Source organism: Hyaloscypha bicolor, assembly GCF_002865645.1.
Source record: "Hyaloscypha bicolor E unplaced genomic scaffold K444scaffold_191, whole genome shotgun sequence".
Taxonomy (NCBI): domain Eukaryota; kingdom Fungi; phylum Ascomycota; class Leotiomycetes; order Helotiales; family Hyaloscyphaceae; genus Hyaloscypha; species Hyaloscypha bicolor.
Genome location: NW_020194693.1, coordinates 388,945 through 411,978, shown reverse-complemented (window position 1 = coordinate 411,978; position 23,034 = coordinate 388,945). Strand labels below are relative to the sequence as shown.

The 23,034-nt window shown below is 41.9% G+C and overlaps 5 protein-coding genes across 5 annotated transcripts; 3 read left to right on the top strand and 2 right to left on the bottom strand.

The window, feature by feature from the left end:
* Positions 1–41: 41 nt before the first annotated feature.
* K444DRAFT_622845 (vacuolar protein sorting 55) lies at positions 42–878 on the top strand. The gene is made up of 4 exons (XM_024882180.1): positions 42–220; positions 347–560; positions 620–740; positions 787–878. Exons 1-4 carry the CDS (start codon positions 182–184, stop codon positions 794–796), a joined length of 384 nt encoding a protein of 127 aa, XP_024726182.1. The 5' UTR covers positions 42–181; the 3' UTR covers positions 797–878.
* Positions 668–3,650, bottom strand: K444DRAFT_622844 (para-aminobenzoate synthase). The gene has a single exon (XM_024882179.1). It carries the CDS (start codon positions 3,596–3,598, stop codon positions 1,124–1,126), a length of 2,475 nt encoding a protein of 824 aa, XP_024726181.1. The 5' UTR covers positions 3,599–3,650; the 3' UTR covers positions 668–1,123.
* Positions 3,651–5,009: 1,359 nt separating this feature from the next.
* On the top strand, positions 5,010–6,049 carry K444DRAFT_296714 (uncharacterized protein). The gene is made up of 2 exons (XM_024871690.1): positions 5,010–5,917; positions 5,974–6,049. The coding sequence occupies exons 1-2, from the start codon at positions 5,419–5,421 to the stop codon at positions 5,988–5,990; spliced, it is 516 nt and encodes a 171-aa protein (XP_024726180.1). The 5' UTR covers positions 5,010–5,418; the 3' UTR covers positions 5,991–6,049.
* A 58-nt stretch (positions 6,050–6,107) lies between these two features.
* Positions 6,108–7,376, bottom strand: K444DRAFT_638777 (uncharacterized protein; the record flags this gene model as incomplete). Its single annotated transcript, XM_024884304.1, has 3 exons — positions 6,108–6,340; positions 6,418–6,750; positions 7,370–7,376. The coding sequence occupies 3 exons, from the start codon at positions 7,374–7,376 to the stop codon at positions 6,108–6,110; spliced, it is 573 nt and encodes a 190-aa protein (XP_024726179.1).
* Positions 7,377–13,966: 6,590 nt separating this feature from the next.
* K444DRAFT_549234 (uncharacterized protein) lies at positions 13,967–14,817 on the top strand (the record flags this gene model as incomplete). The annotated part of the gene is made up of 2 exons (XM_024876436.1): positions 13,967–14,130; positions 14,181–14,817. 2 exons carry the CDS (start codon positions 13,967–13,969, stop codon positions 14,815–14,817), a joined length of 801 nt encoding a protein of 266 aa, XP_024726178.1.
* Between the last annotated feature and the right edge of the window lie 8,217 nt (positions 14,818–23,034).

Sequence of the window (23,034 nt, the reverse complement as noted above, 5' to 3'; positions counted from 1 at the left end):
ACAACGAGCCTCACAATTCACCACCAGAAATCTCTCTGTTAGTTCTGGAGATTGATATTACTTCGGCATCAAGCGACGATCGAGACGTAACTAGGAAGGCAGACGACTGAAGCAGCGAAGCGCGAAAACCGCAGCCCGACCATATAACAACACCAGCAAAGTGCCTCTCTCACTCCCCAAAATGACCGCTGGTCTCAAGACCATTATTTCGCTCTCCTTTGTACGTCTCCTCTGCCTTGCACTAGCCCTCTCCCTTCTCCATCCCCAACCCCGCTCATTTGTCCCATCCCGTGCGAGCCTGTGATCATTCCTCCACCCCTCAACCTCCAAGCTAACCTCCAAACAGGTCCTAGCAATCGGCTTCCTCCTCGTAATCCTTTCCTGCGCCCTCTTCAAACAATACCTGCCACTCCTAGTCGTCGCCACCTACGTGCTCGCGCCGCTACCAAACTGGGTCTGCGGACGCTGCGCCAATCCCGATGATTTCGTAGAATCAAGCAGCAATGCTGTTGTGGATTTCGGGAGGTTCTGTACCGGGTTCTTGGTTTTGATGGGTGTTGGTATGTTTCCTGAGGGAAGAGGTATGTAAATGTGGACTAAATACTGATGTTTTTGGCAGCACTCCCGGCTTTACTAGCACACTCGGAGCTCATTCGCTGGGCAGCGGCGCTGATGTCTATCACGGGCGGGGCGCTGATCTACGGCACCATCATCGCGTTTGGGATGTTCTTTCAAGAGGAGTCAGAATTCTAAGTCCCTCTTCAGAACCTGGCCTGACGAAAGCAGGGAGGAGTAAGGGATACCGGATGGTGGGAAGGACGGGAGAGGGATGTATTGTACGTATAAAGCATATCAGCAAGCAAAGCGGAACTGAAGAATTTCAATGGGTTTGGGTTGGGGGTTTTGATGCAGTTGATAACTAGCGTGCAATGGATTTATTCAGAACGTTCATCTATTTTATTCTATATGCGGGGTTGTTGCGTCTTGCGAGTGGGGTATCGTTGAGTCTCCAACGCCTTGCCTTATATCCTGGAATACGTTGAGTATTCCTCCCCCCGAAATGCAAAAATGATGCAAAAACTCCTCCTTTCCCCTTAAAATCCAGACGTGAGTCTCCCAAAAGTTATCTAAAAAGGTCCAGCGTGCCAGCCAACTTCGTCTCCATCTCCTCCCTCTCCCCAACCGGCGTACTCAGCGCCGTGACCGCGCCTCCAGCGCCAACATGCCAGGTCTCCCTTTCCTCGCTCACCTTCCGGTCTTCTCCGGGACCAACTTCATCCTCGTCATCGAACTTAAACATACACCTAATCGTCACACTCCAATCCCCTCGTCCCCTGACATCCATATACCCCACAACCCCACTATACAGCCCTCTCTCTTCACCACCTTCAATATCCTGAAGGATCTCACAGCTGCGTTTTTTCGGTGCACCGGTCATGCTTCCTGGCGGTAAACTGGCTGCCAACACATCAATTCCGGTATATCTTTTCTGCTCCGCCTCGTCAATTTCCTCAGCGGACAGATATTTCTCCATCTCAACCGGATACGGAGGCGGTATCTGCCCATTCACGACAGAAATCATCTGAAACACACTCTTATACTCCTCCACAACCATCAGTCTCGGCACACTTACATTGCCGCTTCCACACACACCGTGCAAATCATGTCTCACCAAATCGACAATCATTAGATTTTCGGCTTTCTCTTTTGGGATGTCGAGGAGTAGTTTTGCGGCGGCGAGGGTGGATACGGCAGAGGACTTGCGGACCGTACCTTTCATGGGGCGGAGCTCACAGGAGCCGGTGGCGGTCCAGGAGAGGAAACGTTCTGGGGAGCAGGATACCAAAGTGGCAGATCCGAGACGGAGGTAGGAGGAGAAAGGCGCCGGTTGCCGGGTGCGAAGCGTTTTGTATAGTGCCCAGGAGGGGGAAGTAGAGGCGGGTTTGGAGAGATTGATGTGTGTTTGTGAGGTTAGACACAGCTCGTAGGAATCCCCAGATCGAATGGAGGATTGGCAAGCCAGGACTTTGGATTCGTAGACTGAGGGTTGAGGGGTCATGATTGAGATGACGGAGTGAGGAATTCGGGTCGTTGGGGGCGGGCAAGAGCTGTGTTCGACGGCTGCTTGCAGGTCAATTGTAAGGCTATCCATCCAAGTCTTGACAAAGTCATTATTTGCTCTCGGAGCAAGCTGTTGGAGATAGACCACGTTCTTTCCGTGATCGACGACGAGACTTCGTTCTACCCAGGCAAAACACAAATCTGGGCGGCAATGTTGGCGCCCCTTTCTGCTTTGAAGCTTGACATCGATGCCCTCGAGTCCCAGTTCGTACGTCGTGTAGCCCATGAAACCTCCCCAAAATGGTGAATCAGGGTTGCCGTCCACTACTTTTCTTGCATCCAAATATTGAGCAATAAAAGGCCATATCCCGCCAAAACTTCTTGTGTCGTCAGTAGAAATAGTCCCTTTCCGTGGATGAATTTGAGTGATCTTGTGGGTTCCTCTGGTGTATTCAAATCTCGTGCTCTCTGCAACATCCAAACCAATGATACTATATCTGCCTCGGACATCTACGGTCCCAACAGCTTTCTCATATGCATTTGAAGATTCCAAAATAATTTGATCTTGACGCATATCTTGGATAGCTTCAACGAGATCCGGAATCGAAATATCTGCTGCGAATTGTATGGTTCGAGAATGGCAGATGACTTCGGTACACTTGTCGGCTCTCCCAAAATTGTTTAAATATGCTGCAGGGGAACGGATACCAGGATCCTGGGTGAGCTTCTGCTCGAATTGACTTAACAAGCTTTCTCGAGTAGCATATTGGCCTTGGATTGTTCCCTTCTGAGATATTGGTGTCTGTCTTTGTATTCGGTTCCACAATTGAGCCTGCTTAAACCAGTTCCTGACCACCTGCTTGCTCTCTTTATTCGTGCATATCGACTCGGGATGGTATTGCAAGGCCCAAAAAGGTTTCGTCGCGTGCCGTACAGCAACCAGAACCATGTCGTCCTTGATCCCAGAGTCATCTTGAAACGAGTCTCTGCTCTCGGCCCAAGCCAATGGTACAAGATCTGGACAAGGGATCTCGGGCTCCCACCTTCTCATCTTAGTCTTGTCTTGACCAACATCCACACACAGACTCTGGTAAAGAGTGGCAGTGATCTCTCCAACCCCGCCAAAAATAGTTTGTTGCCCCCCCTTCCCATATTCTCCAACATGTCTGATCCTCCGAATAATTCCATGCTGTGGCCCCTTCAACCTCTTCACCTGTCCCCCAAACTCCAAGCATAAACTCTGAAATCCCAGGCAAATTCCCAACACTGGCAGCAACTGTTCTTCCTTCAGCCTCCAAATTCTCCTCATAATCCCGATATCTTCTTTCTTTCCCGGGTGTCCCGGACCAGGGCCACATACCACCGCAGCATAGTGCCTTAATTCGTTTTGTAAAGCTTCGTCAGTAGCTAGGGCAGGGTTGTCGATTTTGATCGTGCGGACGGAGACATTAAGTGTCGTTTCAAGAAGGCATATGATGTTGTTCGAGAAGCTGTCGTAGGCATCGATGAATAGGATCAAGGGTTTCGATATTCGCATTGTCACGCACGATTCCGAGGAAGTCCGGAGGTTTCTCGAGCTGGCGGGAGGTGATTCATGTCTTGAGGAATTTTGTCGTAATTTTGGTTATCAGCGGTGAAGGCGGTGGCAGAAATCGCTGTTTTGGGCTTAGTGCGGGCAGCCTGCATATCACTTCGTCGATCATGAAATCAGTTTCTACTTCATCAATAACAATTGCAACAGCTTAATATTGAGACCTGAGTCATAAGCATGACATCGCTGCGTTGGCTTGGCTTGGCCTCGCTGTGTCACCTCTGCTAATTCTCATGAAAGTCCACTGAGAGCGATTGTATCTCGAGTTGGCTCAGGATCGTCGGGCCTGAATCGAGATATCCGATCGGATATTTGTAGGTTTCCTCATACATTGCCGGAAAATGACGTCAAGACCAGAGAGATACAGACGTACATGTTACTAATGGCAATATTCCTCCAAGTGAGTTCTGTTTAGATCTAAAGACAGGAAAATTGAGTTTGCTCGTCAGTCATGCCTCCCGCAAGAAGCCCGCCGCCCTCGCACAATCCTTTCTATGACAGCGACGGCCAGAGAGCTCAAAGAATAGCAACTGAAACGTACAAAATAGAACAGAGGGGAAGATAATTAGCCCGGACTCCTTGCAGGTATTATAATCAGGCCTTCTGTGAGGATGGAGGTGATTATATTCTTTATGACAACACTTCAAATGGCATGGAACTGATTGTATTCTATTCTAGAGGGCTGTCTAAGGCTTCACGAATCTGTCGTGAGGATAATAATGGAACTTCGGCTGCATTTTAGACACGATCGGCGCTTGTAACTTGGAGATGAAGGCCGTGGACATAAAACCGATGAAGGTGAAGAATAAGCTGCGATTAATCGCGATGACTTCTCAAAATCCACAGGTAGACCCCAAGATTCTGTTCTAGTAACCTGCCAACTGACTTGAAACCGAGAACATTTCAATCAAGTAAGAGACCAAAATACCGCTACACAACAGTTCCATCAACAGCACCCGCAAAGCCCATAGCCGGTCAACTGAAGGGAGAGATTTTGTTCCCTAACCAATAATAAATTCCGCAGCAGGCATCACCCAGAGCGGACACTTGACGCCAATATTTTTAATGAAGAGACCGAACCCCGAATCATGTAGAGTCTATTTGGGACTGAAATAACACATTCCCACAGCCGATACTGGACGAAGGAAGAATTTGAATCTTCGAGAGTACCACGGCTTTTCAGCTTCTTCGAAGCCAACCAAATCGTTGCAAACCTAGAACTCGACGCACGATCCCCCGAAACACGCGTGGCGCGGCGAGGAAGAGGCAACGCATTCTACAGGATTTCATTCAAATGATTAGTTCTAGCGCCAAACTGGTGCGAGATTACTTCGAGAATCATCCAGGTGAAGTTGAGCCCCTTTTGCCAATGGCATTCCCGTCGGCCGACGGCCCAATGCTTAAGGAATTTGGATCTTTTCGGGGTTCATTTGCCCGCAGAATGCTTCCTGACGTTCGCGGCGGGCACGGTCAGCGAATAAATCAGCCTGGTTTTGCAGCCAGAGCATTGTTGTTGTCCTGGGCGGTGCGATTCTCGCCCGCAGAGTTCTCTCTACAATTCCTTCGCAGAATTAACCCAATTGGCGTGCTATGTGAACTTCCGAGTTGTCGGGGCATTTGTGGGTTGTTGGCAAGGATCTATACATGTACCGGCTATCTACCTCGTGGTACCGCGTTCCACGGTAAGTGTATATCTGTAACGCTATCAATCCGCCGATACGGATCGCAGCAAGCCTCGTTCATTTCAAACTCAGGAGTTGAGAGGAATGTATGACATTATCTTCGGAACTACGTCAAAAAAACTGCAGAAAACTATCCTTGATATCAGGAAACATGCCAGACATTATCTATACCGTGGTCAACGCATCTTGGCCATGAATAATGAGGTCTCTAATACAGGAGGAGCTCGATCCCTTGACAAGGAATTGGATCTATTTGCAGAACCAATCAAAAGTCTCCTCCACCTCTATATGTCAACGCCAGTCCCAGACACCATAGCGAAATACGAAAGCAGCAGCTCCAGTGCTACTATTGAAGAAGTTCTCTCTAAAGCGGATGCACCACCTCAGGTCCTGCTCTTCCACATTCAAGGCATTCTCATGTACCTACACCAGGATGATGAGTTCTATGAGGACTTTTCCTACTTCGGTGAGCGCATTCGGTATCTCAAATTATTGCTGCAAGAACAAAAGCATCGGACGATGAAGGAGCTGTTGCACAACTCGAGACAGGCTTCAATGGTGGACGTTCCGGCTCGTAGTGATCGTCAGTATTCCCAGCCTTGTTTTGCGTTAGGATCGCTGGTGACCAGTGTCTTTCAGACGTGAGCAGCGTATAAGGCACTGCCCTGACTTCACGAAACTTCTGGCTTATTTCGCGCTGATTTAACATTTGCCTTCGACAATGTCTGTTTAATGATCCTAAATTGTTTGTAGCAGCATTCCCTTTCTCTTTGTCAATCAAAATGCATCAACTCTCCAAGATCAAGGCCAATCCCGTCCCACTGCAGTGTTCGGTCGTTATTTCCATTCCACTCCCATATCTCGTCAAAGTTGCGACATGTGTGCAAGGTATTGAAGTCTGGCATAGGAAGTTTCCTCGATGGCAGCAAGACGTTGTCGAAGAACGTGATGGGCGTCACATCACTCGTGCACTTGATATATACCCGAAGCATATCAATGCAATGTTCTACACCATATATTAGAAATCTTACTCCCCTTGGCGAGGATATGACTTGCCATCATGAGCTCTGTTAGCCCTCTCACCACCATGCATTGCCCGTTCTTCGGCATAATATTCCTTGTCCATTGCCTTCCTCAACGAATTCAAGCAGTGCAATAGATGGAACACTTCAAGCATAGCCAAGTATCCACCACCAAACTCCTCGGGTATTCTATGGAGAGGCCTGTCAGGCGTGTCCGACTTATTCAATCGCTTTAGGTCATCGTCGTAGAGCCTGATTGCGGGCGTTCCGAGACCGATCTCCAACCATGCTGCATCAATTTCAGGGCTGGGCTTTCCGCGATATTTGTTTGTCTGCACAATTTCTGCATCAAGGTGCCTAGGCTTTTCGTACGTGATGATTGGTAACGCCGGAGCTGTGCAAGGTGTTAGCTGGAGGCCCCGAGAAGAAGTCTAGCGGTACCGACAATGTGTGGATAGTTTGTAATCACAAGTATGGCCCGATGGCTGTCTGCTTAATATATAGAATGCCCCTAGCGCGTAGATTCCAAAGATTATGATATGCAAAATCATGAGTTTTCTGGAGAAGTGTCTTTGGAGGAAATTTGGATTCCAAGCGTTTTCATGTTTCTCGTTTTCGGATGAAGCATCATCTTCAACCTGACCCAGCTGGTGGTAATCGACCATCCTTCGCGCAGACCTAGACACAGCCTCAAAACATCAATAAAGTAGTCAATGGCAGGAGAACACAAAGCGGAAGCAAGTCACTGATCAAGCTGCATGAGCGTATCTGGTTACCGCCGAAGGGACCCGACATAGAAGCACCTAGAAATCTCAGGAGTACACGATCTCATGGTGTCATTGACCTTGGTGTGGAGATAAGCTTAGTTAAAGTGCCACCGACGTGCTTTTCGATAGCCAAAAGATGTGTGCTGCGCCATGTGGTAGCTGTGTGGAGTTGTCCTGCCGCACAGCTACCCCAACCTCTGATCCACTTCCCCCACCTTCCTAAAGAGGGGTGGAATTAGTTCCTACCTTCCATATCGCAATCTTACTTGAACCCCCGCTCAAACTGTCTCTTCAAGCTTCGAATCAGTGTTCTTAGCTCGCAGTTTGCGGCCGACGTGCCCGGTAAGCGCGACGCATTGTAATCCGGAAAAGTAGAAAAGTTTACCCAGACGAAGTAGTCGGAATCGAGTACAGTTTGCATTCAACTGACTTCGTGTCACACTAACCCGCAGATCGAGGCTTGGGCTTCGCCGTGGTTGATCTCTTAGGTTGCTATCGGATCATTATCTTCACACTATTAGAAAGCTATCTTCTTAACACGTCCACCATCTAAACCTGCAAAATGCTCTTTCTCTAGCGAATTAAAGATTATTTCGTTCCTCGCTCTTGGTAATATTATTCATCCGGAAATTGGCCACCATGATGGGGGACAACAGATGTTCTTCATCGTGCCTGGAGGCTACTCAACTGCCCGATAGATCGAGCTGCATCCTTTCCCTCGTCGACAGGCTTGGTGTGTGGTAAGCATACTCAATCCGGCCAGTGCTTCTCTTATCTCAAGTGGATCTACTTTATTTATCCCAGCAATGATGATCTTATCAGACTGTTGACGTAAGGATGTGTTGAATTGGTACTAGCTTACTAGTCCTTCCAGTACCAGGTTCAACTACTAATATTAGCTTCGCCACTCTCATTTATAATGGTTTACTATGGAAGCCTATGGAATAGCTCACTATGGAAGCTCAGGGAACGCTCACTAATATATATGAGTCATCTGATTTATAATATACTGGAGGAAATCGCCACCCACTAGTGGGTATATAAGAACTGTACTTTAGATTCCCTCCTCTCCTTTTTTACTCTTCACTCTCCTGTATCTAGTCATTCTACAGATTGTCAACCTCCAATATATCGATTTTCCATCAATAAATCGATCACTTTCCAATAGGATGCTCTCTGAAAAGGGCAGGTCATCTGGAACTTCTCTACCAAAGCAGAGACTGAATTTGCCTGAGAGATTACAGTCAGAATTTGAAGCTAGCTCCGTATTGCGGCGAAGTTTTTATAACTGCGGGAGCTTCGAGCTAATCCACAATTTCTTGCGGGAATTCCACCGAAGCACTTTTAAAAAGAGTAGATTTCGCCAGTGTTTTCATACTCCCGATCTAGCTTGCCTAAGCTTTAAGCTAGGCTAGGAGTAGGATAAGAGTGCCTAGAAAAGTCAGAGCGAGCTTTAGGAAGGTTACCACGTATTTCGGCTAGGAGCAGGGAGGCTAGCAAGGTTCTAATTAGCCACTATATAAAAATATTCTCTCGCTGTCGCCTACAAAGCTATATGTCCGAATCGAGTGATTATAAAGCTAAGAAAAACTCGATTCTCAAGGGCCTCCAGCTATAAACGTGGGACACGAGGAATTCAAAGGGATAACATACCGGCAGGACTAGTAGTGTGTTTTTCGAGGGTTTCCGAATTCCGACAGGGAGCCTATCCGTTGCGCTGCGGCCGCGGACGCATTTCCATAATGAAATATACCGCAAAATTCTACTCTCAGAAGCAAATTAGTTATCTTAGAGTCAAGAATCTAATGACCTAATTAGCTGATCTAGCTCGCCTAGAGGGACACGGTCCAGTGCTTCCGTCACTGCAGCGTAACGGATAGCCAATAATTCGTAGTCAAGACAGTGTCTTAGTTCTCTTAAGAGAGTCCTAAGTAGTCCTTTTATACGTTACTAGCATTACAAAAGGCACCTCGTATCACGCTAATTTCCGACTCAGACGCGTCCACCATCCATACTGCTTCCTTATTAGGATGTTACCTAACAAAACCCCGACTAAAATACCCACCAAAAATCCACTACCAACCTAGCTTGCCTAAGTTTTAGGTTAGGAAGGCTAGGCGACGAATCAAGGCTAGGAGCAAGAAGGATCGATCCTTCCTTAGGTCGGGAGCAGTGAGGTCGGGAGAATGAAAACACTGGATTTCGGGTTTCACTTGCACAATTTCTGTCTTAGTTCTTTTATCTCTAGCCAATATAGTCCTGATCGTCGGATTCGCCAGTCCTGGGTGTAGTTTCCAAGGAAAGTGGCCTGGCGTATGAATCCTGACCGCTCTACCGCCAGCAAATAGGTTCAACTCCCTCGTTTATGCACTGCGAGGACTCAGGAGCAGTATAAAGACACCTGCCCTACCCAGTTTAAAAATTTCCAGCCTTGGGTCACGCAATCATTCGAATCCAAAGAAGATATCCCTTCCGCATCAAACCTCCCACTCAATCTTTTTACCCCCAATCACCAATCACCAAGTATCAACATGAAGTTCTCCATCATTACCGCTATTGCCCTTCAGGCTGTTATTTCCGTGGCTGCTCCAGTGGCTGTTGCCGCTCCAGCTGAGCTCGTCAAAGATGCCGTGAGTTGAGACGTCGTTCAGATAGAGAAGTTGTACTGATGGATTGTGGAAGACCCCCAACCCTGCTCTTCCTCCCTCTCCCGATTATTGCGTCTTTGGTTGCTAGATGACACGAGACAACCATCAAGTGATAATGATGGAGTGACCCGTGTCCGGTATACCTCGCAGGAGTTCCCCAATAATTTGTTGTCTGTGGAGGAGATTAGTTGGATGTTGTATAGCCGGAAGCCGGTCTTTTTATACGGTTGATATGGGAGCGGTTCTTAAACTGTGGGGCTAATTCTCGTGGCCAATTTGAGTGTCGTTAGTGTTGGAGTTTCCATCTCAACTGCTATGACCTGCTTCCTGGAGAGTTGCGTGCCCCCTAAGCTACGATTTACCATACTTTGGTTTGGCTTTTGAAGTATTTCACTGCACTGCATCTTTAGAAAAAACACCACTGGCCACAGGATATAAAGTTGCGGACCCCTGCTCATCATAAGCAATGGCATCAAAGCTGCCAAATAATACTTGCAAGCCCCTCAATAACCTACGCCGCTGATTTCCTTTCCTGCCTTCTCCTCGACGTCACGGGCGTTTCACCTATTGTGACACAATCCAGCCCAGTATCCAGCAGTCCTGACTTTATCATCCTTTAAAGATATGTTTTCGACGTTCTTTGATTTTGTTTTAAAATTTTCGAGCCATTATCAGCGCGAAGAATGGGTCGACCCTTTGATGTGCGTGATAACAAGATATGTACCGGGTGAGAAGGTTTGGAAAGATGTTTGAAGGGTTGGATGCTAGGAACGCAGAGATGATGATGAAAGCTTCAGAGGAGTTGCACCCTTATATATCCATCTGCGCCAACATCCAGACTCTCGATGAAGGAAACCGACCACCCTTGGATGCACCTGAAGCCCGCGGTTACAGCATGATTTGGCGTCTTGAATGATCATTCATCATGCAGCAATGTGGAGGAAGCAACGCATTGATAGGAGTATTGTCCACTAATATCGTATTCTTTCAGCAATTCAAGAACAACTGATCCAAGATTCTCACCAGTGTGTTCGCCGTACACACGTCGTATACCCAAAACGGTAGCTCGTCGCTGGCCGGTAGCATCAATCCACATAGCGATGACGCCTAGAATAGCGTAGGGGTTTGGCGAAGTCCAGAGATCAAAGGAGATAGAGATTCTACTTCGTGAGAGCCGGAGGTCCTCCCTAAGCTGTTGTTTCTTTGATATAAAGGTATTCATTACCCAGCTTCGAATAGTTTTCGCGGCTTTTGGAAGGTGATTGAGAAGCGCCGGATTCAAAAGTGAGAGTAATTCTCGGAAATACGGATTTTCTAATTGAAAGAAAGCAATATGGCAATACACAATCCAACGAACTAGAAGCTCTCTGAACTTCTCAATTGAGTCTTTCCAGAAGAAGGTATTGGTAGCAGCCGCGCCGTTCTGCTGTTCGAGCACAGACTTTCGAGTCGAACTATGTCGCCAGTGTCAAGGAGGGAGATTGCCTGATCTCTGCCACCTACGAGGAAGGCGTATTGAAGGATGAGATGGTGAAGGAGGTAATGACGGCCGTTCTCGCAAGGATCAAACTCTTGATTTGACTACTCAGTCATGAGCAGGGGGATTTCAGGACTTAGATTTATTATTCTAGGGACTGCTGTGAGTTTCAATCTTGTGTTCAGTTGCAGACGGGTCGTCAGTCGAGTTATTGAAAAACACAAACTGGAAATATCCCATTCCGGTGGAAACTGGAGAACTGACCAGTTGTGTTGCCCTGGACACGGCCTTCTGCCCTTTGGTCGGCTGCATCCATCTGTCGTCTTTGCCCTCGAACTGATTGGCCGCCCTCAGCCACCGCCCTCGACGTCAGCCCTCACAATCCCACAGCCAGCCTTACCCTCACGCGGTCCGCAAAATCTCCCTCGAGGGCAGATAGAATTTTATTTGATATGTCGCGCGAGGTTGCCATCTTCAATATATGGATCAACTGCATCAATTCTTGCAAACAACGTTTAGCTGCCAAACGCTTGCACGGCTGAGCAGAAATGGATGCTGATTGGTCTAGCCTTTCGGGTATCGACCCGAGAGCTCTTGAGCTCGCTCACGATGTCTCTCCTGCTACTGAGGAATCCCCTCGTCTCCAGACATCGCAGATAGACCTCTTAAACGCTACGAGCTCTGATCGCAATCACTGGTCGGACGGACCGGCTTTACGGAGAAGCTTTGTGCCAATAGGTCCCCTCAGCCAGTGTTTCGAAACGGGCGCCTTCGATATTGATAAGCCAGCTCTCGATGGGATCCTCCAGAAGTATGGCACCGTGGCAGGATCATGTATGTAACTGGGTAACAAATGCTCACGAGAAACGAACACTGACAGTGAGCTTAGATAACGATGATCCGGTATCTCGACCTATGTGCTCTGTGCTGGACTTGTGCCCAGACGAGGAATCTCAACTATTCGATGAAGAGTTTCCTGATGCCGTAATCGATCAATTTTCAACAAAAGACGGCTTCCGACAAGCACACACTGTAACCAGTTCAGTGTCAACCTCGAAAGGGTTTCTAGCTCAAATGGCCAAACGATTCATAGATGGCCCTGTTAGGCCTCCCGGAAACCTACTATCAAGGTCAATGACCTTACAAACGGGGGCTTCTCTGGCAATTTCCTTGCCACAGAATAGAGTCACAGTCTCTCCTGATATCCTCCATTGCAAAAGGCAAAAGAGAGAGGTGACAGACGACCCTTCGAAAGTGTTCCCGACTCGGTTCACCGGCCACATAGATGCATCGAGGACACACACAGCCAAGTTTCAAGAAGCCATTGCCTTGGTTCAAGAGTCAATCAAGTCCTTCTCCCCTTTCTCTCGACGCAAGGCTGCGGATCTGATACATCAGGTGGCAGAATTGGTCAACCAGCTGAACCAGCTAGTCATCGAAGAAGCGAAATACGGAAACTCGTCATCTGATGGCGATATTATAAGACAGTCAGGCGCTACTTCTTTATCCCAGGATTCTAAATCCACCTCCAATCTTGTCGATGTGAAAGACGAGATGGGGAACACCTCGGTTTCCTCAACACCTCGCCAGCCAGTCCAAGAGACTGAAGAGCTCGCGTCTCTGGACGATTACCAGCATATATCAGTACATCCTCCCTGTTCGCAGTGCGGGATTAAGAGCCTGTACTACTGTACCAGAGAAGACTGTATATACACTACACACTCCTTGGCTGAATGGAAGCGACACGAGGAAAGCCAGAAACATTCACAGCAGGAACGTTTTATCTGTCTAGCATGTCCTACATCGCCGCCCCCTGTCGACTCCAACGGAGATTCCGTCTGCGAATTCTGCCGTAAATCATTCCCTGTGTCGGGGGCAATTTTGAGAGCACACTACCTTCAATGCCAACGTGCTCAACGATCTTGTAAAACATATGGAAGGAAGGATCGTCTCATTACGCATCTTCGCAGTCATCCTGGCGTAAGCAATGTGAGCCATCTTGCAGCTGCTGGTAAGTATACAGTCAACAGCAAATGGCCTAGGCAATGTGGATTCTGTGGGGTGCTCTTCAAAACTTGGGACGAGAGGATGGACCATATCCCAGGCCATTTTCAAGATGGCCTAGATCTGTCCTCATGGAAACTTTCGTTGTTAGGACCCGAAGATTTTTGTCAACGGTCCAAACAGGAGGCCGAGGTCTCATCTTCTATCGATCCCTCCCCTGATGTTGCAAAAAAGAAGCCAGAACTGAAGAGGGCCTCTCTCAAACGAATACGCTCCAATATTGACTTTGAGTTGGAGCAAGAAACAGATCGACTGGGGCCTGACGACAAGGAGTATGGCAATCCGGACCAGGACAGAATTCAGTCTGGAATTGGTCTTCCTCCACTCGAAAAATTTGAGACTTCCGACTTAAAACGCTCTGGACAAAGACTACCATCTACAATCAACCCTTGCAAAACTCAAAACAGCAGGCAAACAGGTACTTCTTGTTCGCCAGATGTGAAGATAGAAAATGCCGCTGTTTCAAAGCCTGATTCTTGGTATGCTCCGTATACTTCAACGAACGAATTTGTCACATCTCCAGCTGCAAGTTTATACAATTGGTCGTCCGACTACTTCCAGCAGAGTGGGTCCTGCTTTGATTCCTCTGCCCCAGCGAACGAATTCATGACCTCTCATCCATACGATTGTTCATCTTTCCAGCAGACCGATACTATGAGGCACACACCAAATAGTCTAGAATGGGGTACGAAGGGCATCGACTTCGTGAGATTGTACAAATTTATCGTGCCAAAGGGCAAACAGCCATACTTCCAGCTCCTGGATGAGTGGACTCCAACATATGAGACTCCGCTTAAAGTATATCTGGATGAGGCAAAGTGAGTTTTAGCACTAACAATAGGCTTACAAATTGTTCACACTTGATTAGGATTCATAACAAGAACCACTTCCCTTGCCAATACCCCGGGTGTAGTGGAAAGCAGACACTTTTCAGCCGGCCAGCTGACCTTGAACGCCATTATAAGAACGTACACTCCAATGTAAAGGATTCATTCCCTTGCGACTATCGTAAGTGTCTTCGATCCCAAGACCCCTTTACGCGGAAAGACCACTATAGAGATCACCTTCGAGACTATCATAAGGAGGATATTGGTTGCGCTAAAGGTGAGAAGTCATCAAGGAACAAGGACAAACAGAAGTGGCAGAGAGCACAGAAGATCTGGCTTGCCGAGCGTTATATCAGCCACAAGCATTGGCGCTGCAATCGCTGTCTCGTCAAGAACTATGTCACCCAAGGATGGGAATGCTCATCATGCAAAAATCCGTGCGAAGAAGACCGCATCAGGGCTCGCAAGCAAGTCATGGGAGATCCAGCCGAGACGACTATGGAAGATCCTGCAGAGACATCTACTGAGGATGGATATGCAGCTGCCGCCCCTAGCTGTGGGGCGTGTAATGGCGGCACATGGATAGAAAACGAACACGGTGGTTACGCGTCATGCCCTGTCTGCCAGTTTACTACTGCTGAGTCGTTTCCACTTGAAAACAATGTGGCATACTATTAGCATCGGCGACTGTTGGTGGATAACCTGTCAGGCTGATATGCTAAATTGAGATGGCCTGGTGGCTTTGATGTGAGATATTAGGATTGGATCGTCAAGAAGAGGCATGATTCAGAGAGAGACGGTCGAAACAGACGGCTAGGTGTGGACCCAAGGGGAGAAGGGAAGAGGGAAGAACAATAATGGACGGGAAACCCCAGAGACGGGAAACAGGGTTGAAATTGCCAGTCAAACCATCCTGTAAAGAGACAAGAACGTTCGGTCCGGACGTGGCAAGAATCCAGTGACGGACGAACCGTTCTCTATTCCTCGATCTTTGTGCTATCGGGGTTGTTTATTTTCTTGCATACTGTATCCATCCAGCGAAGCTCCCAATCTCTCCCTCTATTTGCGCATCCTTTCCTTTTCCACCATCTGATACTCGAGGCTGCGGTGTGACGTAGCGTAGTTTTGTTTGAAAGCTCAGTCTCTTCAAGAAGATTACAGCTAATTTCCCCTCTATTTTAAGCATTTCTTATGGAAAATCAGTTCAGCCACCGATCTTTTGCTCTCGAATGATTGGATCCACTTGAGAACACCACGACACATTGCTGAGCATTGTCAGTACACACTTCTGGTTCTTAAATGCAGCGGCATCGCGCCATATTGCAATACCTCTCCATATTCCTTCATTTCAAACCTCTTGAAGAATATATCACGTTCAACTTCCGCAGCTACCACAGCGAGTTGAACGAATCAAGCAAGGTGAGCACTCATGGTCCTGGTAGAAAGTGTCAATGGAATTATCTATAACTCTATATGATCTATTTTCTATTTTCCAAGCTCTCTGCAAAAGTATGTACCGTGCACAACGAGCCATCACGATATCGGACTGCCAAGTATGGCAAGGGCTAGCTCCACAGGAATAAGCACCGTTCAAGAGTCAATACACCCGTTTCGTTTCCCCTCTTTCCACTTTCGGGTCATCGATTGAAGCTCGTCGTATGATGGCTCGGACTTCCAAGAAGGAGTAAAATCGAAGAACATTCTATAAAGCCGATCTCGAGTCGTCTCCGTCTTAATCCTTTGTAAGCGCACTTCCCGCACCCTGATGCTTTGAACCACAATATCCTCAGAGTCATCACCCTTGTCCCCTTGATTAAATATGTTCAGTTTCCGATCGAGGTATCCCAGCATTTCATTCGTCTGGAAAAAATTTTACTGGGCACAGGTGAAGCACATCTCGAGCAGCTTCTCGTTCCGTTTCTCCTTCTCAGTGAAAAAGAGTTCCGCCAAGATGCCCAATTCTTTGTCGCGTAGAGCTTCTACGTAGGTGAACTAGGTGATTTGACAGGTGATGATCGACAGGTAAGGTAGCATAAATAAGTAAAACAGGTTGCAAAAGAGGTCGATTTTGGAGATAGAACTATCCTCATTGAATATTTATTCGAAGAAAATGAGGAAAGCCATGCTGAATTTGGATTCGATATCATCTGGAATTGATTGTTTGATTATATGATCCTGCTTAGAGAAGAAAGGGAATCCTTAAATAAATGGGGATTTATGTGTGCGTGGGGTATTCTGAGTTGGAGAGCAGCAGATACTTCAGTTCTGGTTCAAATCCGATATACTTGGTGCTTGTCGGGAACCCGCTGGCGCCGAATCTCCCGGCACCCGAAAAACTCTATGTGCCGAAAAAAAAAATAGGGGGTACTTTGACTTTAAGCATCTCAACTCTATGCACACATCGATATCTTGAATATTTTGGGTATAAGTCGTGTTCTGTAGCTACTCCTAAACACTTTGAACCCCTCCTGCTAGAAATTTATATTCGCGTCGTCGCTATCACGCCTGATTTGCGAAGAGTTCCCTTTTATAGCGTAATCAAGTTCCTTCACCACCAGGCTGTAGAATAAGTCAGCGGCTGTCGGTCAGCGCTTAATTAATTTTTGGTATATCAGTAATCAGTCAATCAGTTGAGGATATAAAATCGACTAAGTCGGTCAGCTAGTAATAAGCCCAACTAATAAGCGCTTATCAGTTGAAGCCCTGTAATTTGACGATTTTGGAGTACCTTCGGAGGGTCTTTTAGCCGGTATTATACGTGATTTATACACCTAATACATACCCTATTATGCAACTTGAGCCTAAATAGCCTTATATTTCAGGGCTTACATACCATAATTATTATGAAAACTCTGCATCTATTGACTTAAATCATTACCACTAGGCCTGCGACGATTCAGCACTTCCACGCAGTGCAGGCTGGAAACCAAGGGCTTCTCATGCTCTTGGGCTAAGACTGAATCAATGGTGTTTTGACGCACTGAGAGCGTATCCAACGCGTTAATTAATACCCCTCAGGATAGTACATCATCGACTCGCCCTCAAGATCCAAATACAACTGTACAAGCACGAAGTAATTAATCTACAAGCGTGGTTAGGCTCTGGACAAGAACTAGAACTCACGGATACGAGTAGAAGCGATTACAGAAGTAGTAGGCCTTACCTATATAGACAAAACGTATCCACAACGAGTTAATGAATATATATACTGATTTGAGACTAGAGGACCTTTTCTCTAGATACGCTTACGAATTTATTCCCTCTTAATACGCGCGAGCTATATATTATATTAGGTCGAGAATATAATCCGCAAGTAGTCCTTGATTATAAGGCAGATTAAAATATAATATTCAAGTTAAGAGAATTGCCAGATAGGGGCTTTGGAATTTCCGGTAATGGTAATAGAATAATAAAGAGGGGCCTGGGTAATATAAACAGGAGTATGGGAAGGAATAGGTCTTTATAACCGGAATCTGGTATATTTCTTGGGTAACTATAGGTATAATTAATATATATAGGGCAAAGGGGCCCTGATTATAACTATATATAAAGTAATAGATCTTTGCAAACGGCTAGTTAGTCCCTAGTTACGAGCTTAGTAAAGAATACCCTCTCTTACTCTATCGGAAGACATAATAAAGGTATGTGAAATACGTTAAATAGACGAAGAAATTGGGAGGCCTGAACTAAGCTATATTAGAGGATAGTGTCTATAGACGTATATAGAAGAGATTAAATTTAAGGAGTATGGCTAGTTATATTTGGGCCGGTCCGCCGGCCGTAATTCTGTTATAGTATAATTATTAAAGGAACAGAATAGGAGGGATAAGTACTGAGCTTTTACTATATATAGGAGCCCTCTCAAGAGCTGTATTCTGAGGAGTAAGACTTGCTTAAAGGAAGCCTGTATATAGTACGTCTATATAGCGCTTCTGGTAGCTAAATAACTATAGAACAAAAAAAAATTCATTACTATTATTAATATGGCACCTTCTAATATTAATTTGACTTTCTCTAAACTATTTATATAATCTATATAATTAATCTCTACTACTATGGCTTAATTATTATCTCTTCCGAATGCCTTCGATTATATAGTAGAAAAAGAGAAAGGCCCTTCTATAGTTCTTTATAATACCTGTTTATACCCAATACCGGAATATAATACAAATTCCATATATTATTCCGTATAAGGATCTGCCTAGTAAATATAGTCCTTATATCTTTAAGGAGCCTTTATTTAATAATTGACCTATATATATTACTCAATTACTAAGGAAGTATATACTTGCTCTATTAGTAAAGAAGATATAAATATTATAGGTTTGGCCTCTTGAATATATAATTATTAATTCATTTTGGCCTTAAAAGCCTGTATTAGTATACTATTATAAGCTTTATAAATATTGAGGTTTTTATATATTTTTAACTAATTTTAAATAGGCTATTATAATTCTAGGTTTAGTTAAGATAAGAAGTATACCCTTGTTATAAATACTCTTAAAAATGCCAAATAGTATTTATTAAGGTATTATTACTTGAATAAAGGAGGGGATATATAGAGAGTTTATTATAATAAAGGCAGAATATAAGTATCTAATATTATTAATAAAAACTATAAATATATAATATCTTTCTATTAATAAGAATTCAAGAATACCTTCTTAAAATGAGTTATATTAGATAATATTAAGTACCGGAAAGCAGTATTAAAATTATAACGGCTGGTATTATATGGTTGGTTTTAGCCAAAGGGGTTGGTTTCAGCTAAGGTTCCAAGCTATGATTCAAACCAAGCTCGCTTCCAAAGCTCGGTATTTCAGTGGTCTTGGCTATACCTACTTATCTATTGCCATACCTCACTCCTGTCCTCCTTAGCTTTAAATTCTCAAGATATAGGAAATCATTAATCTTTGAGCCTCGTTCTATTACTCTGTTCCTGCCATTATAAAAACAATTAAAGTAAGTATTTAAAATTACTAATATTTAAGCTATAAGTTCAATTTCATATTATTTATTAATTACTAACTAAATATATAAGTTATTTGAATATTTTAAGTCTAATATTATTAATGAAATTAGTAATACCTGGTCTAAGATTTCTATTACTTTTGTAATAGTACTGGCTAGAGGCTATATAGGAGTGGCTATTATATAACTAGTTTTATCTAGCTAGCCGGCGTTTCAGTAGTTTTAGCTAGTATTCCCCTTCTTTTATCTTCTTTCCTTCTCTCTCTCTCTCTCTCTCTCTCTCTCTATAAGGTATTTATTAGTAGGCAATAAGACAATAGAATGAATTAGTGTATTGTGAAACTATAGTATTAAATTTAGTATAGAACTAATCTCTGTCCTTCCTATAAGGTCCAGGGAAGCCCCCTCTAAATAGGAGGCCCCGATAGCATATATATAATTAGTAATTTATAAGCCTAATACATATAATATAAATAGTAGTTAGTTGGGATATTGAAGGGCTACCGAACTCCCTAATTAATATCTGCAATATCCGAGGTTCGTTATATGCCCTTAAGTTACATACGACCCTGTATATATTATAACTATACCCCTCTCCTAGGATCTTATTCCCAAGATCCATTAATCTATCCTAGTAAATATTTAATTAATTATTTATTTAATTAATATAAACTTCCAGTATCTTGGGAGGTAGTTTTACTAATATAATCTAGATAATGGATATAAAAATCGTCTAATCAGATCAGGGCTGAGTAAGTAAGAAGAAAGGGTAATTATACCCCAGGTATAGGGGCTAGCCGGTAATTATAATTTCGTTTAGGATCTGAGTATTCTGATTAGCTCGATCTAAAGTACTAAGGTACTATCCTACGAAATTAATACCACCTGTCAGATCTCGTATTAGAATAATCTAAATAGCTATATAGAAAGTATTTAATAAATATTTATATAAGAAACCTATACGAATATTTCTGAGATCCTGGAGATTATTTACAGGCTCCTGGGAGTATATATTAATTAGTTATACTAGTTTCCGATTAGGACTAGTATGAAAACTAGTAATTAATTTAGGTGGTTCTCTACCTCTATAAAAGGACCTCTTCGTATTACTATATACTCTCTTCCTTTCTAATAATTATATATATAACTTTTTCTATTATTACTTTCTAGCTTCTTTTTCTACTCTTTTCTAAGTTTTCTTTAATTATTTTTAATTAATTCTATAATATCTTCTTCTAGCTTTATTATTCGTCCTTATAATAATAAATATAAAGGTAATCTTATAGCCTCCTTTTCTATTACTAGCAGATACTTGAAATATTTCAAGTATTTATTTATTAATTCCTTTATCTTATATATTATAATACCTAATAAGAAGAATTACAACTATTATAATAAGGGTTCTGAGTCTTATATATTAGTAAGTTCTTTAGCTTTAATATCTATTAAAGCTAATATAATTTCAGATTTCTTGCTATTTATTAGAAGCTTACCAGTTCTAGAAAGATACTATTATAACCTTTAAGAAATTTCTTAAAATATATTCTAAATAGTATTATACTAACGAGAATAATACTATTAATTAGGTTTTCAAAAACTAGAAGAATACTAATAAGCTTCGGAATTCTTTTTCCTGTCTTAATAAAGCAAATAATAATACTACTTGGATTAGTATCCTAAAAATAAGTTTTTTCTAATATACTTAGATACTTACTAATTTCTTAAAAAAATACTATAATATCTACCTTTAAGATATTAATCTTATTACTAAACTTATTACCGAGATTACTAAGTAATTTATTACTAGTACTTTAAATACTAATAATATAATACTTATAGTTATTTGAAACCTGACTTCAGAAATTCGGGCCTTTTATAAGATATATATAGCTATTATAAGTTCCTTATTTACTTCTCTTAATATCCTTAATACTAATATTATTATAATATAACTATATTTTATTAAAAGATAAGCGGATTCCGGAAAGTATTAGCTAATTCTTTACTAAGTCCTAAATAGGACTAGTATTTAGTATTCTTACTTTAGGAATTAGGAATTTATAGGAATTAGAGTTTATTTATTTAAAATACCTATAGCTAGTTTACCTATAATAAATCTTTCTTAATTCTAAACCTTTTTCTAATAATTTAAATATAATTCTTATAAGCCTTAATAAAACCCTAAAAAACCTTTATAAATAAAAAAACCCAGAGAAAAAATATCTCTATTATTATTCCGGGCCTTTTCTTAGCTATTTAGGTCTTCTCTTTCTTTTAAGTAGCCTTTTTCTTAATAGTCCAGAATTCTTTTTAATCTTAAAAGATTATTAAAAAGTAGTTTCGGATTTCAAGCTATAATTTCGGTTATATGATTTTAGAAGTTCTTTAGAATTTTTAAGATTAGAGAAAATAGATAATTAGATATTATAATCTTTAGGCCAGGCTTTCTATTTAATTAAATACTATTACTTCTTACTTCTATTATCTTATTAGTAATTAATAATAGCTTCTATTTCCTATTCTTATTTTTTATTATTATTTACTAATTCCGGAAGTTCTCTAGAAAAATATAAGTATAGCTTCTAATCCTTTTTTATTATATATTCTTTAAAAAGAGAAATATAGAAAATTAAATATAAATAATTATATATATTTAGTAGTTTTAACTTATATACCAAATTACTAATATATTTAAGGATCCTAAACGGACCTATAAATTTTGGCTTAAGTTTTCCTGTTTTAAGTTTAATATTTCTTATTAATAGTATTATTTAGGCTTCTTTAGAATAATATTTAGCTAACTAGTATTTATTATAATAGGTTTTCTAGTTATTTTATATATAATATTACAAATCCTTAAGCTTTCTCTATTTTATTTTAAGAGTTTCTAGCCTTTTATATATAACTAGTACCTCTTTTATAATTCTATTTTTAGGATTTTATAAAAGTTAAAAATAATATCTATAATATATATAAAAAGATATATCTTATAAAACCTAATATTTTAAGTTATTATATATAAATTCTATAAAAAACAACTTCTTAAACTAGTTATTCTTTTAGATATTATAATAATATCTCAGGTAATATTTCAGGATCTAGTTCTATCTTTCTATCTAACTATTTATCTAAGAATAATAAGCTATACTTAAATACTATTTATATATTAAGTAAAAATAGAAAATAGACTAGAACTAGCTAGTAAATACTATTTTTCGATCGGAAATAATTCTATTAAAGGAGCTAAAGATTAAGAAAACATATTCCTATATAATCTTAGTAAGCTCTAAAAAATTAATAGTTTTATAGTATATAATATATCTTATTATTTTAAAATACTAGTTAATAACTATAAGAATTATATTAAAATTAAGACTTTCTATTAAATTCTTATATAATAGTAGACCTATAATAAAATCTATAGAGATCTTATTTTAGGGTTTCTTAGACTATAATAAACTACTAAGTAAACTATATAGCAAATACCTCTTTACCTTAACTCTCTAGTAAATATTATATTCTTAATAATAATTATAAATATCTTCTTTTATATTCTTTTAATATTAGAATCTTCTAAAAAGCTTAAGAATCTTCTCTATTTTATAGTATCTAACTATTAGGTATTATAATAAAGCTTTATAACTTCTTAATATAAAGTAGAATTATTAGATATAATAATTCTTAAATAATACCTAAATAGGCTTAAATTATTTTTCCAGATTTCTTTTCTCTTAGTATCTTTTTTACTAAGCCTTTATTTTATAATATTCTAATATTAAAAATCATTTCTCTAAATTACCTAGATAATATTTAGAAGAAATTCAAATAGAGGAGCTAGTACTATAGCTCTTTTAGTAGCTATATATATTTATATATAGGAAATTAGATATTTATAACTATCTAATTTAAAAACTCGAAAGACCG